This window comes from Tauraco erythrolophus, chromosome 6 (genome assembly GCF_009769465.1).
Source record: "Tauraco erythrolophus isolate bTauEry1 chromosome 6, bTauEry1.pri, whole genome shotgun sequence".
Lineage (NCBI taxonomy): Eukaryota > Metazoa > Chordata > Aves > Musophagiformes > Musophagidae > Tauraco > Tauraco erythrolophus.
The window spans coordinates 4,695,113-4,722,202 of record NC_141470.1 but is presented as its reverse complement, the minus strand read 5'-3'; the positions used below and the strand labels follow the sequence as shown (position 1 = coordinate 4,722,202).

Below are 27,090 nucleotides of genomic sequence, written 5' to 3'. Positions count from 1 at the left end.
TAGGGAGAACTGAGAAAGGGGCATCACAGTTTTAGTGGAGGCATTTGTTTCTAAACCACCAAGAAAAACCCAAAATCACGGCCCTGGCCTCCCCCTCCCGCCAGTAATCTCCGTGAGCGAAGGAAGCTCCCGCTCGAGCGGAGAGAAGCGGATGGAGCCGGAGAACCAGGGGCGACGCGAACGCCCAGGATGCTCTGTCGGAAAGCAGAAACCTGACGGTCGTCAACGAAAAGGCTCGAATGGCTCAATAACTGAACAACGGAAAGAGAGGCAGAGATTGAAACTGAGAGTGGGGAAAACAAAAAAATATCCAACCAACCAACCAACCCCAAAACGAAATGACACAACAAAAAAACAACCCAACAAACCGACACCACGCATACAAAGGAAACCGGCGGGAGGATGAGGCTGACAAAGACCCGTCGTCTAGCTTATAGACCGTTAGGGGTGAACATGTAGAGTATGGCCCCAGCACATGCTTCTAAAGAATGAAATGTTGCCACCTACACTGCAGCTGCCATGGTTGGAGACACCAGGAAATGTCTAAACATTGTCCCAATCTTTAAAATTCTGCTTAGCTTCTATCAGACGCACATCGTCTTAACTTTTAAATTTTCAGTGTGGGTTTTTCCTTAATATATATAATATATATATATATATTTTATATCATATATCAAAGTTTAGCGTATAGATTAAAAAAAAAAAAAATTATTCAACAGCTTTCAGATCTGAGGCGTTCCTTCCTAAATATCAGGGTAAAACTCAGAGCCGTGGTCCACGCTCTGCAGCACGGGCTTCTGATCGAGCGACGACATCCTGCTCAGCATCTCGGCCGACAGCGCGTAACTATTGCCCGACTTCTCCTCGAACCAACTATCCAGCGCCCTTTTGCAGTCGAAGTTGGCGATGGGCGGCCCGTTGACGGCGATGGTCAGGAGGTCGCTGAGCTGCTCCAGCGTCAGCCGGGAGCGGTTGTTCTTCCGCACCCGCTGCAGGGCGGCGCGGCCCTTCTCGCAGCAGGCCGACGAGGTGGGGAGGACTTTGAGGATCTGAACGATTTTATTGAGGAGGGGGAATCTCTGTTTGTATTTACAAATGTGACTGAGCAAGTCTTTGAAACCGTTTTTGGTATAATAATCCACCTTGAGTTCTCGCCACTCCATCAGCAGACTCCCTCGGGTGTCCAGCCCCTCTCTGCAAACCTCTCTGGAAAACGACGGGACCGTCTCCAGGTGTTCAAATATTTGTACCATATCCTCCTTCCCATAGCTCATGAGCTCGTCCGTGCTTCTGGGCCAAGCTGCGAGGTCAAAGACCTGACAGGCCTTCACGAATGTCCGGCTACGGGAATCGAACCTTTGGGCAAGGATCACCTGGGTCTTCTGGCAGATCTTTTCTCTGATCGACTGGAATTTGGCTTCGGCCACCCGTAGGTTTTTCACAGCGATGCCGTTAAAGCTTTCACGGAAGTTCTCCTCGAATTCCTGCAAGTACTCCCCCGGCGAGTCTGCTAGCCGGCTGATCTCCTGGATGGCCTCCTCTATCTTGTCGTCCACCTGCGACACGAGAAGGTACTCCCCTTGGAAGACGTAGGCGAGGCGTGAAAGCACAGCGATCACGTCCAGCAGGAAGTAGATGAGTTTAATGGACTGGTAGTCCATCAGGAACTGCAGGAGGGCCAAGGCAATGGCGGAAGCGTCCGCCCTTTGGGTCTGGCCGCTGACGTCTTTGAGATGGGCCACGACCTCAAGGTAGTCTTTGATGAGAGCGTTGAGCACATTCTGCTCCCCAATGATCCACTTCACCGCTCGAATGTCCCCCAAGAACTCGGTCTCCTCGCACAGAGTGGCAGCAGTGACCCTCAACTCGCACATGAGTCGGGGAGAGTAACGATAGAAACTGAGCAGTTGCTTCAAATTGTTCTCTAGCTCCTCCAGGCACGGCAGCTCCTTCCCACTGATCGCATCCAAGATTTCCAAGTGGGGCCGGTGCACCATAAAGGGCAGGCAGAGAAGCCAGGGCAAGGTCTTTCTGATTGTCATGAACAAGTTGGCTCTCAGGCTGGCGGTAACGTTAGCACCATCGACTCCCAAGCCAATAGTTGGCTTCTCGTCCTGCAATCGTATTCCCAGGCTGGAAAAAGCCCGGTCTAATGCCTGGAGGTAACTGTCTGTTGTAGAAAAGCCCAGTTCCTGAAGAGACAGGAATTCAGTTGCTGGAGGCCCATCACTGCTCGTGTACTGTACGTAAACCGCGACGGTGTCTGCCAGCAAGTCATCGCTCTGCCCGTCCAGGATGATGCTGAGGAAGGGAGACTGTCGGATGCGTTCAACCAGGTCCTCTCGGAGAGCGCGGGCAATGTGGTGGATTAAGATCTGGCAGTCTCCCTCGTTCATGTACTGATCCACCACCTTGAGTTCACACTTTCTCAGTAGTTCTGCCAGAGGCCGAAAGTCGTAGTAGGGGCGACCCTCCAGGGCCAAGTGGTAGGCGGTGTTGAAGAGCAGGGTCATGTTTCGGCACATCTCTTCCGTCTTCTCCGGGTGCATCCTGAGCTTGTAAAGCTGCAGGCACTTCTTGTGGAGGTTGCTCTGGCTGTGAAGCTTTATCGTGTGGATCTTGAACTGCTTTGAGCCAATGATGAAGGCTGAAGTCCGAGAGGATTGCACCGTGTACTGCCTACAGACGTGGCACCACATTTCATTCAACGTCGGGGAGTACCGCAGAAACCAAAACTTTTTAAGCCACTCTTGCTTGAACCGTCGTATCCTCCGGCCCGTCGCAGAAGACATCTTGGAAGGCTCGTCTGTAGCAGCAATCATGTCATTGGAAACCGATTCATCGGCAGAATCCACCTCTTGGTCATCGTCCTCCATGATGGTGGGAACAGAGATGATGCTTTCTGAAGCTGTAAAAAAAAAAAAAGAAAAAAAAAGGGAAAACAATAAGGTATTTAGAAAGTCGCTGAGCTAAGAGAAGCATCCTACTGGTGACAGCAGAGCCTTGCCTGACGAGATGGCCACAACCTGCTCTCTCCTGCCCACAATGCACTATGGGTAGAATTTGAATCATGGCTTTGAAGGGAAAATAAATCAAATGTTTCTCCATGTGAACTTTGTCTCCAACATGCCACAACGGACAGCAAGAAACGACACTACATCCTGGCCGCTTGCACAACACACGGTGTGACTCAAACACTCCCTTGGTGAAGGCTCCTGGCTCCTGCCTGACAGCACGTTCCTGGAGGAAATGAAACCTATGTTCAGCAAGGGACATCTGGTTGTGTTAAGGCAGTGGAGGAAACAGAGAAGGCTTTCCAAGAAAGGACACAGCGGGACATCGTTTACATACACAAAGAGCGCGCGTTTCAGTGTCACCACAGTCTCATTCAGACTTTCTCGGCAGCCTGTGAGGCACTGCGGAGGGGCTTCCGCTGAAAGAGAATGCACCAAAAATACAGCAAACAAACTGTCTGCAACAGAACGTCTCTTTTATTGGCAGCGCGTTATCGATTACAACGAGTCGTCATACAGAGTCTTTCCTGGACAGTGTCTTCCACTGTGCCCACGGCTGCGACAGCTCCTGGCCCACCCGCTCACGACACCTGACAACGAACCTTCCACGGAACCACGTGTTCACCTGAATACTCGGAGCAAAACGCTTTAGATGGGTACACAGCACACAGGCATCTCCCTACTCTCCTTAGGCAGGGTTTGGAGAAGGCTGTTACTCGGCAAGGCTTACCTGTGGGGTCCGAGAACTCTTGGAGCTCGGGTACCTGGGGCGGTGGCACGGGCAGCTCGGGTAACTTCCCAGATCTCAGCATGTCTAACTCAGCCTGCAGCTCCCGGATCTTCTTCTTCAGCCGGATGCAGTTGGGGCAGAAGGAGGTGGTGGGGATTTCATGGGAGTTGCCTTGAGCGGAGGCCAGTGACAGCTCGGTCGGGCTGTCTGCTTTGAGCGACAGGGGCTCTTCTTCCTCATCTTCAAAGATGCCCACCTCTTTGGCTGAGCTGAAAGAGGAACCGTGGGGGACTTTCCATTCCCCCTCGCTCCGGTTTCTGCTGAGGTTCAGGGAGCCGTGCTGCATGGCACCGCCGCACCTCTCAAAGATGTCTTCAGCCTGGTACTTAGATGCTTTTCTGATGGAAAGCGCCATGCCCGTTGCTAACTGGTTCTCTTCAAATCTGGCAGACTCCAAGGAAGCCTCCAGGACATCTTTGAAGATGAGGTCAATCTTTTTTTTCTTCGTTTGGGGGTGAGACTCCCCCTCGTCACAGCTGCGCTTGTAGGGGCTCTTCCCTTGCTTGAAGGTGGCGAACTGGAGCTGCCCCCTCACCTCCTCTTGATTTTCCACGTTCTTTTCTGACTTCTCCCTTTGCAACTTTTTGTCTCCTGGAAAGGAAAACGAGGGGGTGGGGATTATCACCGGGCACGGAGCAACATCCCTCAATCTAAAAACTAAAATGAAAACAAAAAAAAAAAACCCCAACAAACAAAAGGCAGGTTGAATCCCTGGAGGTCTGCACGCCGCGCTACAACCAGGGAACTGGCACGACTCAGCGGAAACGGAGGCTGGCGAGAGGAGAAGCCCTGCTAACGGGCACGTCCGCCAAAACAGAGGCAGTCCTGGGAGCAGGACCCACACGCTTCCAAGAGAAGAGAAACTACAGGCAGCTTGTTTCACCTAAAGGTACGACCAACCTGCGCTAGAAGGAGACTACGAAGACCTGTGCCTGTTTTGACTTGGTAAAAGGTATCGAGCGTAGAGCAGTGCGGCGAGAGATTTCGGACCGTTTTACGACAACCCTTTGCTCTCGTTGGGTTTGGAGGCTGCTCCGGGAATGTGAAGGTAAAGGAGTAAAAATAACTCGTGCTCTTACACCCCAAAAGAACTCATTGCCAACTGGGCTACAGCGGGTGAACGCCCTCCGAGGATGGGACTTGTCCCGGCGGAGTCTAAGAGTGTGGCCGTCCAGCGATTAATTAAAAACAATAATAAAAGCAACCTCGTATAAATTATTAATTGCTTAAAAGAAAGGGAATAGCCAGATTTCCTTACCTGGAAATTCAAAAGACGATAGGTTTGGCTCAATTTCCATCATTCTTCTATCTTGTAAAGAACTTCAAGCATTGATGGCTTCCCAAACAAGACGCTGCTTTATGCTGATTTTTTGGGGGTTGGTTTGCTTTTAAAGTGTATTCACGCTTGCATAAGTTACGGAGCACAAGCCACCATTCCCTGGCTAAGGAGAGCAAGGCTAAGAACGCAGGAAAGATGCAAGGCTCGAAACAGTTAGAGTAAGGCACCGTGAAAAGGGCTGGCAGGGATTTTGCCCCGGGTTTGGATGCTGGCTGGCAAACCCAGCCACTTCTGGAGTGAATCCGTAACAACGGGTCTCGTTTTCAACACATGGACGAGAATTTATATGGGCAAAGCTTGGAGTCTCTGCCCTCGTATTTACCCCGGTACGGACTCTAGTGACTACTGTCAGAGGCAGGGATTTAGAGAATGGATTCTTCTTCTTTCTTGGTGATTTTTTCCCCCAACCACCGGAGTGGTTCAGCCCTCTGGAAAAGCTAGAAATCACAAGACGATCCCTCATATTATTGGTCTCAACTCCATTGATGAGGCGGGTCAGAAACTACCGACAGCAACAAAACTCGGCAATCCCGTTATTTTTCTGGGAGTTATTAATAAAGCGTGCCTCTTCGCTCGGCAGGCTCGTCTGCAGGAGATTTGAAACCTTTTAAACAGAAAATGACTCAACAGGTTTTGGTGCTGCTCCCTGACCACCTCCCAGCGCCCTCCCCGCCGAGGCTGCCATGTCCCTCGCAAGTCTAGCAATGGTCCAAGTGATGCTCCATCTTAACGACGTCTCTGCGCTTCTTTTGCCAACGCAGGCTGAGCCCAGCTGGCTTCAGGACGAGCTCATGGAGACGTCAAGGGGTTTCTAGGATGGCTTCCACAGCCATGTGGGTTTCTGCCTGGGTGTGTGGTAGGCGAGGGTGGGTCCTGAGGAGCCCAGAGGCAGATCTTCACTGCACTCCTAGCACCGAGCAGGCTGTGGGTCACCATTTCAGCTCACACAAACTATGACAAGCCATGACTAAAGGCATGTCTGCACGGCCGAGCAACCACTCGTAGCCTCAGTGTCCCTCCAGAGCAGCTGCTCCGAGGGCACAGTCTTTCTTTTGCCATACTTTCAGAAAGGACTAAGCCATCCGGACAACTAACGTGTGCATGGGATGCAGCAAAATCACTGCAGCCTCTCCCTAATCACTCAGTGATGTTCGTCAACGCAAAAAAAAAGCACATTCACACCGACGTTAATTCGAAAGTGGGAATTGCTCAAGGACAGCCATCGAGATGCAACACTGCGAGTGCGTAATATCTCCAAGGTGATGGAGGATAACCAGCTTTTTCAGGACATCTTGTCCACCCCAGGATTAAAGAGGAGACACCTTTTACCAAGTCAAGGCAGCAACAGCAGCTGTGCAGTAATATACACGGGAATCTTAATTAGGAAGTTATATTTAGTGTGGCTGCCCCTCTGAGGCCATTCTGCGGGTGGGCCTGGAGAGAAATGCCCGTAATTAACTTCAGGTCTCAGCATCGTATAGACCAACAGACGCATTCAGAATTTTTGCCTTCCTCTAAAGCTCCCTGTACTGCTGACACTACGCCGACCTAACGGACCGCTGGGTCTGTTCCAGCCTGGCTATTCTTAAGATCAAAACTTTGATCCGGGGAAGAATCAGTCTGACAAGTACAAAGCCTCCTGTGCGTTGTACGCGCGCTCTAAGGTGGTGAGACTAAGGAGTCTCTAGCCGATGTCGCGCTGATCCCAAATTATCTTTCTGAAGAAAGAGGAGATAAATTAAGCGAGGAAAACGGACACACGAACACAGCGAGGAGATCTCTCTTTCACAGGCACGCAAAAGCAGCCAGAGCTCCCTCAAACGGGAGAAACCTAATGCCTGTCCGTGGGACCAGCAGCGTGGCAACCTTCAGGCCAGAAGGTCCGGTGACAGAGGAGCTCTGCGACCCCTGGGCTCTGCAGCACACACATGACGTGACACGACATGCCACACGCCACAACACAGCACCAATCTTTCTTTCAGGATCTCCGTGACAGTGGTCACATTATTCTTCTTGTCCGTCCATCCATCCATCCATCCATCCATCCATCCATCCATCCATCCAACCACACAGAGCTCTCAGCCAGAGGTCCTCTGCTCCTCGCACTGCCTGTGTGCACCATCTCCCTCACCCATCGCACCCGGTCCGACCAGCACGGCAGCCCAAGGGGATGGGGGGAGAGGGTGGAAAGGGAGGGGACTCACCGCTCGTGAGATTTCTGTTGATGGTCTCCTGGGACATACTATGCAACCGCTTCATGTAATCCTCACTGTACCAGACCCGCAGCTTCTCCCCAGGGTGGATGTCACGGCAGGCGCGGAAGTAAATCCTCTCGCTGTGCTGGAAGGCCATCAGGTTCTGCTCCCTCTCCTCCCGGGAGATGATCACGTACCTGAGGGCGAGGTGACAAGGCAGGGGTGAAGCACAAACTTCTCTCCTGTGTCCCCCCTTGCAGCAGAATGACAACCACGATGAAGCCAGAATGACCTTCAGAGGGAGCCACCAACACAGCCAGACCGGAAAGCACGGAGTCATAAGGAATGGGGTGCAAATCGCCAGTGTTACGGGACAATGAGCATGGACACCCAGGGAACACCACGCCGGTGGGTCCGTTTCTGCTGGGGAAGGGATGACAACATTGTACATCCAATCTGAAGGAGTATCTTTGCCAGCGATGGTGACACAGACTCTCATGGGCAGAAATTTCTTTGCCTAGTGATGGAAACAAGGACTTCGGGATTGCCCACCATTACTTCACATTCCAGGGCCTCCTCTTTTGTTCTCAGGAGCATCTGGAATACGGCAGAGTCCCTCTGACCGTCTCTTTCCCAAAATCACCATCTTCCTTTTTGACAGCAACCAGATTTCCTTGCTTCTCTCCTCTTGGACAAGCAGAATTGAGATATTCAGGACAGAAAGAGGGACACCTAAGGTGCATGGGGGTATTTGCTGCTTGTCCAAAAGGAAACCAAGGACATGCTAGTACTGGAAGGGTTTGCACTTGGGCATTCAGTGGAGTGCGACATAGGAACACAAACAGCCCTGCAAGTCTCAGGAACGCCCAGCCCCACGTTGTAGGGGTCTCCTGGCAGTGCTGGCAGATGGATTGCTTTCTGGGCATGGGGTTTGTTTTCCTGACTTAAACCAGCTAAATCTGAACTCAACAGACATGTGTTCATTCCCACTCCAAACAACTGGTCCTCTGTGCAGCTTGGTAAGACTGAGATCCATGGCTAGGATCGTATTTGCTCCTACACTTTCCGTGTTCTTGCTAGAGGACATGAAAAAGGTTTGGTAATACTGGTTCCAGCTGCCACCGACGTGAGCTCGTAAGAGCCACCCGGGACTGGGAGAAGGCCCTGTCACGGTACGGACTGACCCAGGAGCAGATCTGAACAGTTCACAGCTAAAAACTTTGTCTTCTCTTATGCCATTTGTCTCTATTATTCAGCCCTCCCTGCCACGGTAACGTTAACGAAGGCTTCTCTGACATCTGCTGCTACTAGTCCATGCTCAAACACACCCTTACAGCTCATGGGTGTTTCTTTGGCTTAAGATATCCCTCAATTTCTCCTCGAACACTCTCCCCTTCTCCGGCTACGCGCACGCACGGATAAAGCCAGAAGCCCACTCGCACGCGCTCACACTGACCCACGCACGTAAGGTCACAAACTTGGTGAAACTCCTCGCAAGACACAGAAAACAAGCCTGCAGTGTCCCAGACTGCCCGAGGCTCCAGCCATTCTGGTTTTCATGTTCAGCAGCTGTGCATGTGCCTGCCACCAGCTCCGTTTTTCCGAATGTGTGCTACCCGGGATGCTCTGCCATCTTCATTTAAATGGCTCCGGCACTGCCAAAACTGGCCCAGCACGGGCTTTTGCTAACCTTTATCTCACTTTTGATGACAAATCAAAGGCACTTTTAAACCACCAGTTGGTGTATTGGAGAAGGAACGGAGGCCTGGAGCAGCGCGGTGGGAAGGAGGTCCTGCAACGGCACACAGCTCTGCATCCCACCGCCCAAACATCAGCCAACGACAAGATCAGGCTGCCCCTGAGAAGGAACCTGGTTAACTGCAGCAAGCCCTTCCCAGACACCTGTAGAATAACCCAGTCCCAAACACGTTTCTTCCCAGCCGCTAGCAGCTAGGAACTGGTTTACGCTCCGAGAGGAAGCTTTACGTCCGTGGTACTTCCCGGAGGTAACATAAATGGGGATGAGCTCATCCACGTAAATGAACTGCGTTCAAACCCAGTCCCAGCTGTCACGAACAACACCGGTTAGGAAGGATGGCACAGAACCCCAATTCCACCCGGGGGTCTAAGACACCTCATGCCGCTGCACACCGCGGGTTGGGGGCAGGCGCTTTCCCGGGATGAACTGCCACGGAGAGGAGGCACTGAACCACTGTGCCTTCACTGATGGATCTTCCCGAGGCTGAAGCACTCTCATCCTGAGCAGCCCTTCCTGCGAGGGCTGGAAAGCAGCCAGTCCTCCTCCCGATGCCAAACACTCAAGCTGAACGGAGGCGAGAAGGCCACCTCGGTTTAGATGCCCGAGCCAGGCTTGCGGAGCGGGTTTCCCAAGGGATTGTGATCCCCAGAGGAAGAGCAGGGCTGAGACTGCCGTTGGGGTAGACCCAGCCAGCCAGAGTTGCTCCTGCTCCTGCACAACAGGCATTGCCACCAGCTGCAAACAGGTCACTTCATGTCCTACTCAGGACCAGCCACTGCACCAACAGAGACCTTTTATGACCCATTTGCAGCTATTGGGGCTTGGATCAACCCCACAGCTGTCGGAGGCACGGTTCCTTGCTCTGCAGGGCTGCTCTTCCCATAGCCTTTCTCACTAGCAGCAAAAAAACATCCTCATCTCCCTTTTTTCTAAGCCACAGCCCACTCAGGACATCAAACTGCCAAGTCTGGAGATGCAATACGAGGTATTTTTCGGCAGCTGGGACCATTCCTCCCCAGGATGGGAACAGAGCAGCCAGGAAAGACGGTGAGGAGGAAGAGCCCCGCGGCTGGAAGGAGGCTCAGGCTCCTGCCCCCAGCCCCCAGGATTGGGCCCGTGCCTCCCCGCTGCCCGCTGGCCCCAGGGGTGCTCCGCTGACGCCCTGCCAGAGCAGAGCACCGCAGGGAAAAGGCCATTTTGCCTTTCCCACATCGAGGTCCAGGGCAGAGCCAAGGCAGGAGATGCCACGCAAGAGAGCTGCCGCCAGCCCGGGCGGGCGCCGCGGGGTGCCATACCTGCAGACCCTGTCCCAGCAACTCCGACGCCAAGTGCCTCCAGGAGACCCAGCACGTGCGAGAGGCTTATCACCAGCTCAGGCAAAAACGATGAGGAACAAACGACTCAACAGCGGCTCTGTTAAAAGTGTTATATATTTATTGCATTCTTAACAAAAATACTTTTAAAGAGAGGATTTTTTTTTCAGCACGTACAAGACATGGAGATACTGGGGTTGAGCACAGCAGTTCGCTTTGACACAGGCACCTACTTCAGCAGCCAGTTAACGTGACGGGCGCAGGAGGAAGCATCCTTTGCGAGCCAGTACAGAAAAGCCACTCCACTGAGGGGTCTACACAGGGCAGGAGATACGTCCTCAGATCTGGGCCAATCTGTAATAGTCCACAGAGGAAACCAGGAGAGACATCAGGCAGTTTACAGTACAAGCTCCTTTCTCTGGACCAGAGCCCAACCCGTGGAGGTTTGTATCCCCTGCGCATCCCACACCAGGGTCCTCTCCCTAAACACATCTGTGTGGGTAAACTGATGGCAGCGCCAATGCCAGGCTCCCTCCAGTGCCCAGCACCTGCCGGAGTTTCCTGAGGGTTCCCAGAAAGGATCCCCCTTGGACAACACCAGAGGAGCTAATCCTAGCAGGGTATCCATGGGAGAACTTTGGCAGGGACCAAATACTATAAAAATATACAATACTACTTCTAATATATAGCAGCAGCACTCTTATCGACTCAGAAAGCCTTTAAACCATATCACCATTTTTTTTTTTGTTCTCTGTGATTCATAAATTAGATCCATTTCTACCAGATTTGCTCATCTTCCCTTCAACTGAAGAAAGACCGTGATTTTTGCAGAATATCAATGTTACAACAGGAGAAAAATGAGATCCTCAGAGGAACATGAGCAAGTACTGCCCTGGTCTGGCACCAGCACTAGGAGGAATGTCTTCTGCACGGGTCATTCCTAAGAAAGGAGCTTTTTCTCCTTGCCAGACCTCTGCTTCCTTGAGCAAGGGCCTTTTACCGCACCACTAAAATAAATTACTTGAATTAGAATTACAGAACAATTAAAAAGAAAAAAGGAAAAGCATGTCAGGAATGCCTGACACGGCAGACACCCAGTGAACTTTCCAGAGGAGAAGTCAGTGCACTACACTTTCGAAGGACAGGCCAGACAGGTTAAAGAAGATCCTTCTGCTCTACTCTTCAATTCCTGCTGAAGTTTATCCAACTTTTTGGCCAAGTCCGTTGCCCAGACGTGGCATGATGATGCACATTTGTATTAATCTGAATATTTTCCTGCAACCCACCTCCACATATAACTGGACAGCCTGGAAAGTGGCAGCGTCCTGCGTGTAGGTAACACCTTGGCCCCTTTCCCTGCTGAAGCACATCACAATAACAGCCCAGATTTTTTCCACAGATGGGGCGGCATCCTAGATGCAGATGTGCAAATCAACAACAGGGACACGATGTAGAAAAGCCGTCACATATGTTACCACCACCTGAGGGGACGTTATTAAAACCCTCGTTTCAGAACTGGGGTTGCACATGAGAACCTCATGAAGCATTAAAGGAATTCGAATGTTGTACAGAGGTCTTTCTTGCATCTGGAAGGGGAAAGAAAGCAGTACAAAACCAACACGTCTCAGATTTTATCCTATATAGCCGTGAACTTAAGTTTGTAAACTCTTCGCGACAGGAGAACACAGTACAGATCCCACCCTAAATAACCACTGAGCAAGTGCAAAGTAACTGTACTGAAGTTGACAGAATCACAGTGGTACAAAACCAAACTGTTCCTGAGGTCAGAAGCAGGCCCTGGATTTTCCCTCGTTTCTGGGCAGTCTCTCACGTTTTGAAGAGGGCGAGGGTTCCAAACTGAAGACGATAACATGCGAGAAAGCAATAGGATACAATGCTCTTGAAACGCTGTCATATTATGAAACAAATGTATTTTAACTGCAATCGTGGAGGGCAGGCAGGGGGTTTCAGAGTGGAGCAAAGATGAAACTCTGACATAAGTGCACGTGGTACTGCAGGATCCAGGCATGGGCCACAGGAGCCCTTCTGGGCAGCCTGAAACCACGGACCTGTCCTCCTGCCCTCAGCACCACTTCTTCCCTGCACGAGCTCTGCTTTTACACCCCTCTCCCCAAACCTGTACACGAGTCACAGTGAGCCCTGGCTCACCCATTATTGCTGAACACAAGGTAAAAATAATGAGCAGTAAGAGTCTTTAGAGGCGTTAAGGACGTATCTCTGCACAGTGCATGTACTAATTTGCAGGAAGATGCCAAGAAGGCAGTAGTAGGGTAAATTTGTGAGCTGATTGCAAAGGGAGCTCTGTAGCACGCTGTCTCAGTAAATAACATTTCACAGGCACGAGAAGAGATCAAGATAACGATTCCTATTGCATCTCTTAGCTTATAGAGCACTCAAAGCACAGGGAAGCCAGTGAAAACTCCTAATCTCTAGGAACGGAAAGATGTCCTACAACCCAAGCTCTGCAAGATCTGCCATCGCAGAGGGCCAGCCCTACCATTCAGTTGCCATAATTCCTACAGCTCTGTTAGCTATCGGGGGGCCAGGTGGGCTGAGGTGGCTCTTGAGCTTCCCCACGGAGTACTGATACAGATGGAGAGGCCACGCGAGCGTGCGGCAGCTCAGGAAGGGGCACCCCTTGCTACTTTATATGGAGTGGACTAAAAATGTTTTCTCTTCCGTGACCTGTTAGTCCTTGCAGGAGTCGTCTGCTTTGGGGGGTTTTGGTTAGACTCTATACTGGGCTCAGGGGGCTGTTTTGAGCAAGCTGCTTGCAGAAGAGACCCCTGCATGACACTAGGATCCTGTATCCTATGGAAAGCCTGGACCCCATCACGGATTTCCGAGAGGGTCTGGCACATCTGGCCAACCTGGCTGGTGAGGTCGGCCATCCTCTGCCCGATGACATGCATGCTGTCTGCCATGTCCCTGTGAATAGCCACGAGCTCCTGGCAGAACTGCCTGAACAGGTCTGTCTGCTGCATGTGGGAATGGAGAAGCTGGCGGTCGAAGCTGGAGAGGGGCGGGCTCCTGGCGCGGGGGTCCGGGGGTCTGCAGGACGAGGTGGTGTGCGGGGACGGGCAGTGCAGCTCCTGCCTTTGGCTAGTAGCTTCCGAGTGCTCTGATGAGGAAGAAGTGAGGAGGAAGGAAGGCCTGGAGAGCTGGTTGACTCCTGCACCGGCCCCCTGCAGTGATGAGAAGCAGCGATCCCGAGAAGTGCCTGGCATCTCCTCATCTTCGTCAGCTTAAACAGAAGAGGAAGCACGAATTATTAACAGGAAATCCCTCACAACTCTGACTTCTGTTTCAAGGTATCTCAAAGCACACAGAAAAAGGGTCTTCCCCTCCCCCCAGCCTGCCAGTTGAGACAAGCCTGCAGCTCCTGATGCGTAACTCAACATGCACGTGCTGCAACATTAGCATCTGGGTGACAAGCTTGGCCATAGGAGGGGGCGAACCCAGCCAACCGAGGAGGAATCCAAGCTGCCATGGTGTCCTGTACACAGCATTGTTCATTACTAGAACATAAATCCATTTCGATAGTAGCAATGACTCCCCTTCCCCAAAACCATAAGTAGCTAGAACACTCCAACAGTCTGGAGGGACCAAGGCTCCTGGCCTTTGGTCCAGTCTCAGAATGCCCTGACACGTTCGGTTCCTCGTGCCAAAACCCTGCTCCCGTATCACTTCTTACACCCTCCGCATCAAGAAAGGCACAGATGTAGTATTTGCTGCCCACAAATTCTCTCCTTGGCATCACTAGGATGACCAGGCACTCTTGTGCAGCAGCAACAGGACCCTGTGTAAATCAGGCAAGTGTACTTGATGCGAAACAAAACCGAAGCAAAAGCCCTCATCAGTCTGATAAATATCTACTGATGTGACAGTTCATGGGTAGAGGAACGTCAAGAGCAAGAAGAGACGATACTTCACTCGTTGCAGCTGCCCACTATCTCCTGGCACGAGCTGCGTTGGTTTTACCTGAAACAGCGGAACTGACTTCCAAGAGAGATGCAAAGAATGATCACGTCCCACTTTGCCAGCTCTTGAAAATCTGTGTCCTTGCTCTGCCACTAACGACATTACTTCAGACGTGAGATAAGGCCTAATGTGGTAGGACAGTGCCACCTGTGAAGCATTAAGTTGGCTCACTTCCCAAGAAGTCATCCCCTCTTTTTCTCCTTTGTACCCCTACGAGCTCACGGACCAAGAAGCTGCGCCTCCACGCAAGAAAACCCCAAGTGCGCAACTGGGGAAAGAACCTGCAAAAAGCAGCTTGGGGTTCAGCACTGGAAGGTGTCTGAGAACTGTGGTGTAAGATTAACTTACAAAGCAGGGCCAGTAGTTTCTTAAAAAACGGTGAAGAAGGGAGTCGTTATTATCTACCTTTTTCGCAGCACTTGTACTGAGCCTTCAGACCACTAGTGAGAAATCATAAGCACCAGTGGTCGCTGAGCCTCCCCATCAGCCCTCCTGGAAGATGTTACCATGCAGTGATCCATCAGCGACCGGCACACGGCTCGCAGCTCGGCAGCATTGCTGGTTTATTGGGGTGCATGCAAGATGAAGAACTCCTAATCCTTTACAACCACTTTTTCCCAGACCTGAGGTAGTTGTACTTCAACTACAGATGATCCCTCACTTGTAGCATTAGTTCAGCCTTACGACCCGTTAAGAAAGTGGAATTTGAACAATGTCTACCCTTAGAAGACAGCATGGAAAAGGACTAGATAAACAGATAAAGAAGATGATCTCAACTTGGAAACAGCTTTCCTTCAATCCATCTCACCATCCCACGATCACCAGGGCAGGCTGTCTTGAAACCACACAGGGCAGTAGGGCCTGGCTTGGCAGGCAACCCAGCATCTCACAAAACACCACACCGCTCTTCTGGTGTCACACCGAGCTATGCAAGCATAAGACAAAGAGGTGTTAAGGCAATGATACTTACAGCTTGTTGACGGGCTGTCAACCACGTCCAGGTCCGCTCTCCGGAAGCCGTGCATCTGGCGCGACGAATGCAGCGTTGACTCGATGGCTCTCTCGTGGGCAGTCAGGACAATGGCCGAGGGCCGCCTCGCGCTGCCGGGGCTGGAGAGGGACCTCTGCATGAATGCCAGTTTGTCCTTGGTCCTTCTCTTCATGTCGTCCCATCTGTGTTTAATGTCTTTTACAGACCTGGGGACCTGGCTGACTGATGTGATCTGCCTGGCTATGCCTTCCCAGATCTTGTCCTTGTCAGCATGGGACAGACGCATTGTCTCCCTCCCAAACAGCATGGCTTCATTTCGGGTCACCTCAGTGACCAGAATGTCCAGTTCTTCCTTGGAAAACTTGGGCTTCCTCTTTCGTTCAGCCATGTTCCTTGGGTTGAACATCCCACAAGCACAATTGGGTAAAAGGAAATCAGCGCAAAGCATTCCCCTGCATCCAACCACTTGGCCAGTTCAGCACTGGGGCAGAGGAGTTGGGTGGGATCCAGCTCCCCCCCACCCGCAACAACCTCTCAGTTTTCCTCAATGGCACCAGGGAAAGGCAGTTGCTTTGTTTTTAAGAGGCAATTTTCAAGCTTAAGAAAAAAAACAAAACACCAAGCGACACTAGTGTGAAGGAGCCTTCTCAGCTTTACACTTACACCGAAATTTTACGCTTCGTCTGATGCCCTGACTGAACGTACGAGAAGCTCAGCACAGCCTCGCACCACCCCAAGCGTGAGAACTCACAACCACGTGGAAGAATCAGCTTCTAAGGTGACACTGCTCAAAAACAGGTTCTTGAGGGAATTTAGAGGCCCAAAACACCTTATTTTTCTGCCTGGCACAACACGCAATGGAAACTTTGACACCCTCTTTCTGTTAAAACTTGCAGGATGTCACGCAGGAGCTACATTAAACTGGATTTTTTTTCAGGGGAGGCGAAATCTGGCGATTTCAACCAGGCTCACAGGCAATTTCTGCAACTTGCTTTTCCTCAGGAAAACTCTTCTCCAGCACCACACATCCAGCACTCGTCTGCTTCCCAGCAAGCTCCTGTTTCACCCAGAAATCATTGCCGTTTCCCATATTTTCTCAAAAGGAATGAGGCTACCCACTTGGGTTTTTTGACAGCAGCCTGCACCCACTTTCTGGTGCTTTGAACGAAAAAAACTCATAGCCTCAGCCCATTGAGAAGAAGAGGCAGCCATCCTGAGAACGAGCAGTTTTGTCTCCAGGAGGTGTGCGTTAACTTTTCCAGCCACACTTGAAGGAAACTTTAAAATAAACAAAATGTTAGTCTTAACTGGAGGTGGCAGATCTATTCAATAGGGAAGGAGAAAACAGACCGTGTGAACATGTAGTTTTGCACTAAATAAGGTGGGATTTTGGACAGGGGAATAAGTGCCTGGGCAATGGACACCTGTGTATAGGCACGCAGAAGAGCTGGGAAGAGATCAGAGGCCACGGGGGAGCAGAAGTGCTGGGAAAACTTAGTGTAAGCCTTGGTTTGGATTATAGTGAGTGAAGTAAAATGCCAAAATGGTTATTCTGGTGCCACACGTTACAAAAGACTGCTTTTACACATCTTCAAGCAATTAAAAGTAGAGATGTTAGGAACTTTTTTGAAAGAGCTCAACCTTTATGGTGCTCAGGTGATATATTAATATTTTAAAAGGAAGTTCTCGGATAGAAATCTACATCGGCGTGGAGTTACGGTGGAGAACACAACACTCCGAGGTAGAAGACTTCAGTGTCAATATAAATTACCCCAAAAGCTGTCACTACAAGCCTAGAAAATTATTGTTTCAAAAGAATATTAAGATGTAACATACAAGAAATAAGATATCTTAAACGGTTAGGACATCCAACAACTTAACTATGAAGTGACACCATGGGAGGGAAAACCTTTTGGCTTCCTTATGTGTTACTTTTCTTTCTGCTTATGGTCCCAAATCAAATGAAACCAAAGATGCTATCTACTAGTAATAGCATCTCTGGTTTCATTTAATTTGGGACCTATTGTTAGCATCTTTGCAATGTCAGGGGAATAAACTCTGGCTGGGATAGCTCAGACCCTCCTCTTTCAAAAAAAGACATTTAATCCTAAAATCTTGGCTGAACGCCCTACCTCTCACAGGCAGACTTTTGCCACCCCAAAATACTTTCTGAAAAGCTGGTATAGGCAAAAGCCCCAGCACTCCTCCCCACTTGCCCCATGTCTGTGATGACCCTGGTGGCACCTCCTCAGAGATGAGCTCCTTTCAGCGCTGCTGTGGCCCAGCAGAAGACAGGTGGTTTGGGATGCACCCATGTGAAAGGTGGGCTGCAGACTGAGAAAAACCTACAGAAAGGCAGAAGGACCCTTGTCAGACGTTGTTCTAGTTTCTCCATAGTGCTGTTATGCTGCTGTTTAATGAATCTCATGGACGCTGCTGCCCTCCATCAAGGTGTCAGAAGCTTTTAACTTGGGTTAAAGCTGGAAAGCCAGTAGGAAATGCTAAAAAAATCCAGGCCACACACAGGGAGAGCTGGGAGCTAAGTGCACAGATGATTTCACTGGGACAAATGTAAATGCATCCTTGAGATACTGTTTTGGTGGAGCTTCATTGATGGAGGGATAGAAGGAGCATTTAAGGAAGACGGTAAGAAAATGATGGCAAGCTAGCAAAGCACTTGCTACACTGACCTCAAGTGAAAAAAAACCAAAAAAAACCCAACAGAAAAACAAACCAAACTTCAAAGGAAAAAGGAGTTCTCCCAGCTGAACACTGGAAGGAGGGAAAAGGCTATGTGGACCATTTACAGCTTGATTTTTATCACGTTCAGCCAAACTGGGCTTCACGCACACTCTCTGCAGGTACCCAGGACCGTGCAGCACCACCAGTGCCTCCGCGTGGTGGGAACAAACCTCCACGGATGAGCTGCTCCGGTGAAAAAGGACTAACAGTATTTTGCAAAGCACACCTGGGCAGGGGTGAGCTTGCAGAACAGAAGACTCTCCAGAGCTCCTCAGAGCTGCTGGTGGGGTGAGGAGACCTGCACCTCCTTTTCTCTGCCGAACCTATAGCTGCTGTCACCAGCAAAGCTGCTCCGACGGGGAATTAAAGCCCGTTTTGCTCTTCCCAGGCAGGGCATGCCATCAAGCACGCTTAGGACAACCTGTGGTAGACCTGGATATTGAGATTTCAGGGTTTCCACTCATTTGCTCCAGCATGACTTGGGTCAAAACTATTTAAGATAACTTAAGTATTCCAACAGCAAACTCACCAAGCAGAGAGTAATGAGTTCTGGCCAGTTTTAATCACGAATTTAATTAACACTGGGTTCCCAGCAGGCACATTAACCTCCTCCTTATAAAAATGCAGACAGTGTTACTGTCAGAGAGATCTTTTTCCCCTCATGCATTTCCTCTAGCACGGAGGATGTCCCTAGGAGCAGTCACGGATATTTGGAAGCACCTCTCTGGGGATGCTGTGTGGGTTTTATCAGGCTCCAGAGGAGCCCCAGCTGTGAGGCTGTGAATTCCCACCTCAGCCCATGGCAATCAGGAAGTGAGAGACGGTACAGCTATTGCTTAAAAAACACACGTGACGTTGTAAAATACGGGAACAGTGGGCACTTGACCACCCCACAAAGATACCAACCAACTCCACTTTCCTCGGCCTCTAAGAAACAAGCATATAACTTTTCCCAGGGCTTTGAAGTAGTTTTTTTCACAGGGATCACAGTCCTGCAGTACTTCAGGATCCCTCTGCTCTGCATAAATTTCACTCTGTAACGGGTAAGAACATTTTCTCCACTTGCTGCGAGGCAACAGAGACCAGTTTATGAAGTTCAACAAAACGACTTGTGCAGAGGCTGGTGGCTTTTACTCCCCCTGAACACATGGGCAGACAGAGTAACCCCGACTTTTTAACAATTTTTTCTTTTTAAAAGGTCCTGTAAAGTGGAAACAGCAGCTCAGTACTTAAAAGATCTACTGATCCAAGTTGGTCCTGCTCCGAGCAGGCTGTTGGAGCCCCTGCCCAGAGCTCCCTTCCAAGCTCTGTTACTGTATGAAGATCAAAGCACAGACATCTCTGTTACCAGGAGATCCAGGAAGGCTTACTGAGCACCTTTGCTCCCCACGACCTCTTTGTTACTACGTTTGGAGGGGAAGGGGGACAGAGAGGAAGGCAAAGGAGAAAGAAGCGAGCAAGTCTTGCACCAACCTTTTCACACGGGCTGAGGGAAAGAATGAATTCGAACTCTGCTGGGAGCATGAGAACTCAGATACTCACATGTCAGAAGGGATACAGGCTACACAAATGCCCCAACCAGCCTGGAAACCCCACGCATGAGGCACTTCATTCCAACAGTTCACTCTGGCACCACCAGTTTGCTGGTGCTTCCTATCCTACATCTCAGTCTGGGCCAAGCGATACATACACAGAGGGATGTCTCCTGGACTTTCTGAATCGCTTTCATTTTTTGGTCAGATCCACTCTTTTTTTAGAGGTCCCCAACAACTGAATAACACAATTTCCTCAGAAGTAACCAGGACCAATGGCTGGTTGTGCGCAATCCTTCAGAAGCCCCAAGAACTCCCATCACCAGCAGTTTATGGTTTGTGTCCAAGAAAGCACCAATTTCGCCTGAGGTTTGCTGTGATCCATGGTCATCGGTCACTCCGAGCCCCCAGAAAAATAAAAACAGAGGAAGAGGTTTGCACACATCCCTGCAGGTCAAGGCCACAGAGTTTTGTAAAGCAGATTTTGATTAGATGTAAGGAAGAAATTTTTCACTCTGAGGGTGGTGAGGCACTGGAACAGGTTGCCCAGAGAAGCTGTGGCTGCCCCATCCCTGGCAGTGTTCAAGGCCAGGTTGGATGGGGCTTTGAGCAACCTGGTGTAGGTTTTTTTTGACACCCTTTGGTGTCAAAGGACACCCTTTGAGCAACAGGGTGTCCCTGCCCATGGCAGGGGGGTTGGAACTGGATGATCGTTGAGGTCCCTTCCAACCCAAACCATTCCATGATTCTATGATTGGAAACAACAGTGGTTTACTCCGGACAGAGACGAGGGGTGCGCTATCCTTGTGCCAGCGGCCAGCTTAAGAGAACACGCTCCCAGCATCAGGAGTTTGTCTCCACTGACTGACGGAAGAGGGAAAGGGCAAGAGGATGTCACCATTGCCATGCCATCTGCTACGCTCCACACTCCTTGCTCCCTGTCATCCACTGCCCTGGCTAAACAGTCGCTTGAAATTAAACCAGCAAGCGCTGCGGCGTACACATCGTCCTCAGTGGGAACATGAAGAACGGACTCAGATGTGGTAGCCAAACAACAAAAACAACAGCCAGATCTACAAGAACAGAGAGGAGTCAGCCCGAGCTGCCCTCCCCGCGCCATAGCCACCTACCCAGAGGGTGAGTAGATCTGCTTTGCAAAGCACTCCATCTGTGAGTGATGGCAAAGAGCACCATCTGAAAGACAAAAAGAGCGCTGTCTACAGCGTCCTGGAAGTATGGCTTCTGCGCATCAGTCATCTCCCTGACAATGTCCTGGCACAGGCTACCGAGTGCACCTCTGTTTGAAAGCTCCTAACAAACACCAAGGCTTTTTGAGGACCACTATCTCCGCTCGAACTGCCAGTCAAACCCTACATAATGCTGCTATTAGAAGCAATTTTCAAGAGTAAAACCAGAAAGATCAGTAAGACTGGTATAGCCTGCACAGGTCCTTTGACGTACCCTTCCCCTGAAGAGTTGCAAACACCCCCTTCCCACAAACCCATAACCTCTTTGCCTTTCAAGGCTGTACAGAGTGGCCCAGATCACATTCGTCTCGAGAGTTAACCATGGCAAATACAAGTTTAGACAAGAATGTTTTGTTCTCTGGTGCTGGGACCATGACTAGTGCCCATTTAAATCCAAACATCAAGCTCACGTTCATGGCAGTAGGAAGAAGAGTTCATCACAGGATTTTTGCTTTCCAAGATCATGTTTTCCCTCAGCTTCACTGTCATCCAGCTCACATTAAGATTCAGACCTAAGCAGCAAAATCTCACTCTGATTTTTGAACTTTGCATTCTTTATTTCAAGACACATGTCCCCCTGCCCATCTGCCCACTGCACCACTGCTGTTTTGAAGTGGTAACTCCAGCCTCAGGCCAGTGTTTTCTCTCAGCCAGTGCTGAACACTTAAATTACTCCACTATTCCACTTATTAATGGCTGGAATACTTAAAGAAAAACGAGATCCTTTGCTGAACACTGTGAATGTCAGTGTCAGAACAGCTGCTATCCACGTGAAGACTCAAATGGAGCAAAAGTGGTGCAACCAGATTTGACCAATCAGTCCAGTCGTGCATCCACCTGCATTTTCACGCTCCCTCTTCCCTTAGCGAGTGACAACTGAAAATCCCAGACATCCAGGCCAACAAACCAGTTAATTCCCACGCTGCTTTACCCTTGTATGAAACGCCTTCTTGACAACAACCGCTTCCAAAACTCACCCCGTGAACGCGGGACATGCCTCACTACGCAGCAATGCCCCGTTCCGGCGACTCGCCGTACGCTCCAGGCACTTCAGTGCTTTGCCTCCGTCTCCGGAGGCTGTGGAGTGACCTACGTGCAACTCACTATGATTCCCTTAACGCAGCAAAGCTGACACGACCCATGACAGCCACCACAAACAAACAAAAAAAAAAAAGCACCTCTTTTGTCCGTCAAAAGGGAAAGGACAAAAAACTCCAAACGGAATCGAATGTTACTTTGGGGATAACACCAAGGATTTTGCAAATATTTGAATAGAAAGTAAAAAAAAAAAAGAAAAAGGAAAAAAAAATAAAAAAGGAGTGAGACCTGTCAGTGTTTGTAAGAGTAAATGAATAGGATCATCTCTATCATTTGTCCTCATTCCAGAAAATAGCCATCCTCCATACACACATCCTTGTTTTAGTCCCTTTCATTGAATCTGACTCCAAAGCATTCTCACCACAATAAACGCTGAAAGAGCACAAGCACACCCTTTACAGAAAAGATTGTGGCATTTTGGCTTCTTCTTCTGTCACATAAAACAACAAGGAGTGTTTGATGACCTCTCCCTGGAAGACAGAGCCCCAAAAGGGAAGGCAGAAGAGAACTGGACTCACCTCATCCAGTTTGCTTTGGTTTCATCCGTCCCATCGATGGATTTGTAGCGGTTGTTCTTATCCACGATCTGCGGAACGACAGAACGGATGCAGCATGTCAACTAGTTGGTCTACAACTCTCAAATCACTGCTCCAGTTCCAGCCTTAAGTCAGGACATGAAACTCCATGCCATGAATCTCAGCTCTCCCTGGATACGTGTGTGGAGGCTACTCTGAACTGACTAAGAGGCATTTTCCTACGTACAAATATCCCTAACATGGAACTATGGATGCAGCTGACAAAACTGTGAACAGCCCTGAGATACAGCAGCTCTCAATTTTTTGCCCACCTATAACTCAAGTCCCACATCTGTGATCCCATTTCTCACAATAATTAATAACTGTTGAGCTAGTGACATCTCCATCTCATAGGCTACCCAAGGCCTGCAGTACTAGGGGAAAAAAAATGTGGGTTTTGGTGCTGGTGTCTGCATGTAGACTAGTTTCTGATGGACCAGATCTCCTCTTTTCCAGTCTCTTGGGCCACCTGCTCTGCTCAAGCAGCTGGCAAGGAGTGCTGCAGGGCCATGAGAGAGCTCTGCAATCTCTAGATACAATCCTTCCTCTACCCTCAATATGATGGCCAGAGTTGAGAAAAGTACTGGAGAAGCCCTGGAGATGGAGTGGGGATGGAAGAACATGGCAAGGGGGAGCAGAGAAGCAAGCTTTGCTTCCCGCAGTTGTCAACTGAACTCGGGTGCCACGGCACCTGGTCTCCTTTGATGAATCTACACCCTTAAGCTGCTAATAATTATGGCATGTCAATGTTCACCCACTGCCCATGTGGGTCAGCAGAAGATCTTCAGAGAAGGAGAAAGATAGCCAATGTCTAGCTCCACAGGCCTGCGAGTCACAGAATCACAAAATCACAGAATGGTTAGGGTTGGAAGGGACCTCAAAGACCATCTAGTTCCAACCCCCCTGCCATGAGCAGGGACACCCTCCACTACACCAGGTTGCTCAAAGCCTCATCCAACCTGGCCTTGAACACTTCCAGGGATGGGGCAGACACAACTCCTCTGGGCAAGAGAGTCGCCCAGCTCTGAGCCGTATGACTAGGGTATCACTTGTTGGGGAGGCACACCACTCACCAGCCACGAGAAGAATCCTGCGGACTTGTCCTGGCTAGAGATCTGCCCCTCGTACGGCCCGAAGATGTGACCTTTGGGGATCACCTCGTTCATACAGCGCACGTCGTTCTCCCCATTAGGCTCTTTCACCACCTCCATTCCAGGCGGGATGGTCAATGCTGCCCGGTCAGGGATGCCAACGGGCACCGGGGTGTCGGACACGAACACTGGGGGGCCGTGATTCGGGCACTCATCCACGAAGTACTCCTGGCAGGACTCGCAGACTGTGGGTGTAAGGGCAGTAGGGGTTAGGTCGGGCAGACACGATGCCTGTACGGGCTCACGCAGCTCTGAGTATGTGCCGTGCTCAGGCCAGCACGTCCCAGCTCCCCGTCCTCCCCCCGGCTGGGCTGAGCCCCTTCCCCAAAGCCCGGCAGATGCAGATGCTTCACCAGCTGCTTACTTGTTTCACCACGTCTCTCAACAAGGGCTCTGCCTCAGCCCACGCCTGCCTGACCAACACTGCTCTTGCAAGAGCCCTGGTGCTCTACATGGATGCGTCACCTACGGCTACACACAGAGGGAAAGGCACCCTGTCACCGTCTGCAAAGACAGAGGTTGAGGGCTCCTTGCACATCCCTGGGCAGCAGCATGTCCTCAAACTGGAAAGTTTTGATTCCCCACACAACAGCCAGGAACTAAAACATCACACGGCCTTCATAGAATCATGGAATGGTTTGGGTTGGAAGGGACCTCAAAGATCATCTAGTTCCAACCCCCCTGCCATGGGCAGGGACACCCTCCACTACACCAGGTTGCTCAAAGCCTCATCCAACCTGGCCTTGAAGACTTCCAGGGATGGGGCAGCCACAACTTCTCTGGGCAACCTGTGCCAGTGCCTCACCACCCTCCGAGGGAAGAATTTCTTCCTTAGATCCCATCAAAATCTCCCCTCTTTCAGTTTAAAGCCATTGCCTCTTGTCCTGTCACTACACACCCTTGTAAATGCCCCTCTCCAGCTTTCCTGTAGCCCCTTTAGGTACTGGAAAGCTGCTATAAGATCACCCCGGAGCCTTCTCTTCTCCAGGCTGAACAGCCCCAACTCTCTCAGCCTGTCTCCATAGCAGAGGTGCTCCAGCTTCACGCTGTGCTTGGGAGAGAGACAGCCTCCCCAGGCTCTCACCCTGTGGCCAGACAAATTTGGTATTCTGCAGGTACACTAACGTAACTGGCACCAGTTTTCTCTCCCAGAATATGGAGGGAAAGAGTCATCGTCCAGGCAACGCTCCCTTCGCACCTGCTGAATTCAAGCCTTCGGGTTTTGCAGACTCTGGGGTTTTCCCCACGCGTGTTTTCATGTTTCCCCCCACCTCTCCATCGCTGCACAGCCCCACAGCAGACAGGCTGCTTTTCTGCAACAGCTTCATTATTGAATGTGCTGATGTTTTCAGGAGAGCGTGCAAATTTGTCCCCGGCTTTCTTCTTCTCTGCTTCCCACCCCAAACCATCAGGGCAGCAACTAGGAAGGGCTGAAGCCTACACAAGTGGTGGCACTGCTTTCCCCTCACTCACAAGACACTTACACCAGAAATCCACTTGCTGAAAGCTCTTGGTCATGATCAAATCCCGTTTCCCTTTCAGTTTCTTGGGCTCCACCTCCATGGACTGCAAGTCAGGCCTTCCAGAGCTGGGGAGGGAACAACGGAAAGACGATGTTAACCCAGCAAGACGTTGGGACTGCACCCACTGAGGATCAGACCAACCCTCTTAGTCCCCACACCTGCAGCAGAGAAGTGATTCAACTTGCCACCCAACCTGCCAAAAGCTGGTACTTGAGATGGCTTAAGGCCAAAGCCTACAGCAGGTAGGGGCTTCAGCTAGAGTAGCTCCATGCATGGCACACACCTGGCACGTCCCACGCCAGGCAGGAGAGTGGCAGAGGCGACTCCCAGCAGCAGGGAGGGACCATCCCTGACTGACACCTTGAGCCAGACCTCACAGGGGAGGGTTTTAATAACTTTGAGAAGTTCAAGTATATCCCCCAAAACCAACTTTAAGTTGGAAGGGAGGTGGAGAGAAGGGGGTCAGAGCACGTGGGACCGAAGCTGAGCCACATACCAAAGCTGTCCATACTCCTGGTCCCGGCGCGGAGAGCAAGCCTCTGTTTTTATCGTCACCATCTCCCCTAAGGAAGCCTGGGTCTGGATCAAACAGTCCTTCAAGTTTTCACTCATGTTCTGAAAAAGAAGGAAGGAAGGGAGGAGAAGAAATGAGTGGCTAGGAAATCACAACCTTCCTCCCCGAGAAACCACAGCCTTCCTTCCCCAGGTCAGGACGCAGACAGTGGAGCAGAGCAGGCTTAAAAACGTTACACGTGGAACTGAAGACTGATGGGTGGGATGTGTTATGGAAACACGGAGCACCGCGACCTCAGAGCGGGTATTCAGGGACAGAATGACAAGAAAGAGGAACGCGGGTCGTGGCATGAACCAGGATCCGTCTACGAATATAACATCTGTCAGTCTACACCTGAGAACAGAGCACGGTGGACTACATCCCTGCAAACGGAGCGTTCCCTGTGCTCCAGACACCACCAAAATTCCACAAGTCATGCTCTCCATCTTCCTGTCCCTTGAGATGACCGGAGCTACCACCGCTCTCCTGGCACACAAGCCGCAGTGAAAGCTCTTCTCCCTCCGCTCAACGCAAGAGCCAAGAACCACTTAATGGTGCCTACGGGCAGCAAGCTCCAAAGCAACAGCACTTCCCTCCTCCCCCCATCATGGGATGGTGTTGAAGAGGAAATATCGATAAGGCAAGCGGTGACAATTCGGAATTGGTTTAATTAAGATTTTTGGAAGGGCCACTAAGCTTCAGAGCATCCCAGCTTGGGACAAGCGATAAAGCAGAGCGCTGCCACTCGTCTCTTCACCGCGTTCATCTTAGGGCTTCCTCCCAGGAACACAAACTGGCTGCTCTCCAGTACCGTACTGGATCAGGCAGACTTCATAGCTGCTCCCCGCAAAGTTCCCTGCTATCCCTGTTTCCAAGTCCACTGCCCGATGGCACGGTCTGTTACGCCGCACGCTCGCAGCGCCCGACGGAGGGGCCTCAGACCCCTTCTGCCATCCCGAAATTTGTGTTCCGAGGTCGCCGACCCCAGAAGGCAGGAATTTTCTTATTCCACACGTGCTTGTACGGGGCTGAGCACCACGGAAGCCTGCTCTGCCTCTGTGCCCTGTTTACAGCACGAAGGAATGCTGTTCCCAGCCTCTGCGGCTCCTCTTTGTGCCAGGGGACAAACGATTAATTTTTCCAGCCCAACTTCTCACGTGCCAATGTGCAGCCTGAAAGACCTTTATCGAGCCTGTATCAAGGAAGCACAAGTTAATATTCATATAGTGCTCTGGAAGCAGAGCCTCAGCGTAAATACGACGAGAT

At 50.7% G+C, this 27,090-nt stretch overlaps 2 protein-coding genes across 3 annotated transcripts; both read right to left on the bottom strand.

Moving 5' to 3' along the window:
* Window positions 1–743: 743 nt before the first annotated feature.
* Window positions 744–25,883, bottom strand: LOC104379147 (zinc finger protein 862). Of its 2 annotated transcripts, XM_086613747.1 has the most exons (9): window positions 25,768–25,883; window positions 25,233–25,336; window positions 23,671–23,933; window positions 22,541–22,608; window positions 22,160–22,191; window positions 20,808–20,871; window positions 7,348–7,535; window positions 3,745–4,395; window positions 744–2,908 (listed from the first exon to the last, which is right to left on the bottom strand). In XM_086613747.1, exons 1-9 carry the CDS (start codon window positions 25,881–25,883, stop codon window positions 744–746), a joined length of 3,651 nt encoding a protein of 1,216 aa, XP_086469873.1. The 2 variants fall into 2 exon arrangements, with proteins under 2 accessions (XP_086469873.1, XP_086469874.1); XM_086613748.1 differs by lacking the exons at window positions 20,808–20,871; window positions 22,160–22,191.
* LOC147528479 (uncharacterized) lies at window positions 13,092–15,809 on the bottom strand. The gene is made up of 2 exons (XM_086613942.1): window positions 15,383–15,809; window positions 13,092–13,675 (listed from the first exon to the last, which is right to left on the bottom strand). The coding sequence occupies exons 1-2, from the start codon at window positions 15,807–15,809 to the stop codon at window positions 13,092–13,094; spliced, it is 1,011 nt and encodes a 336-aa protein (XP_086470068.1).
* Window positions 25,884–27,090: the final 1,207 nt, after the last annotated feature.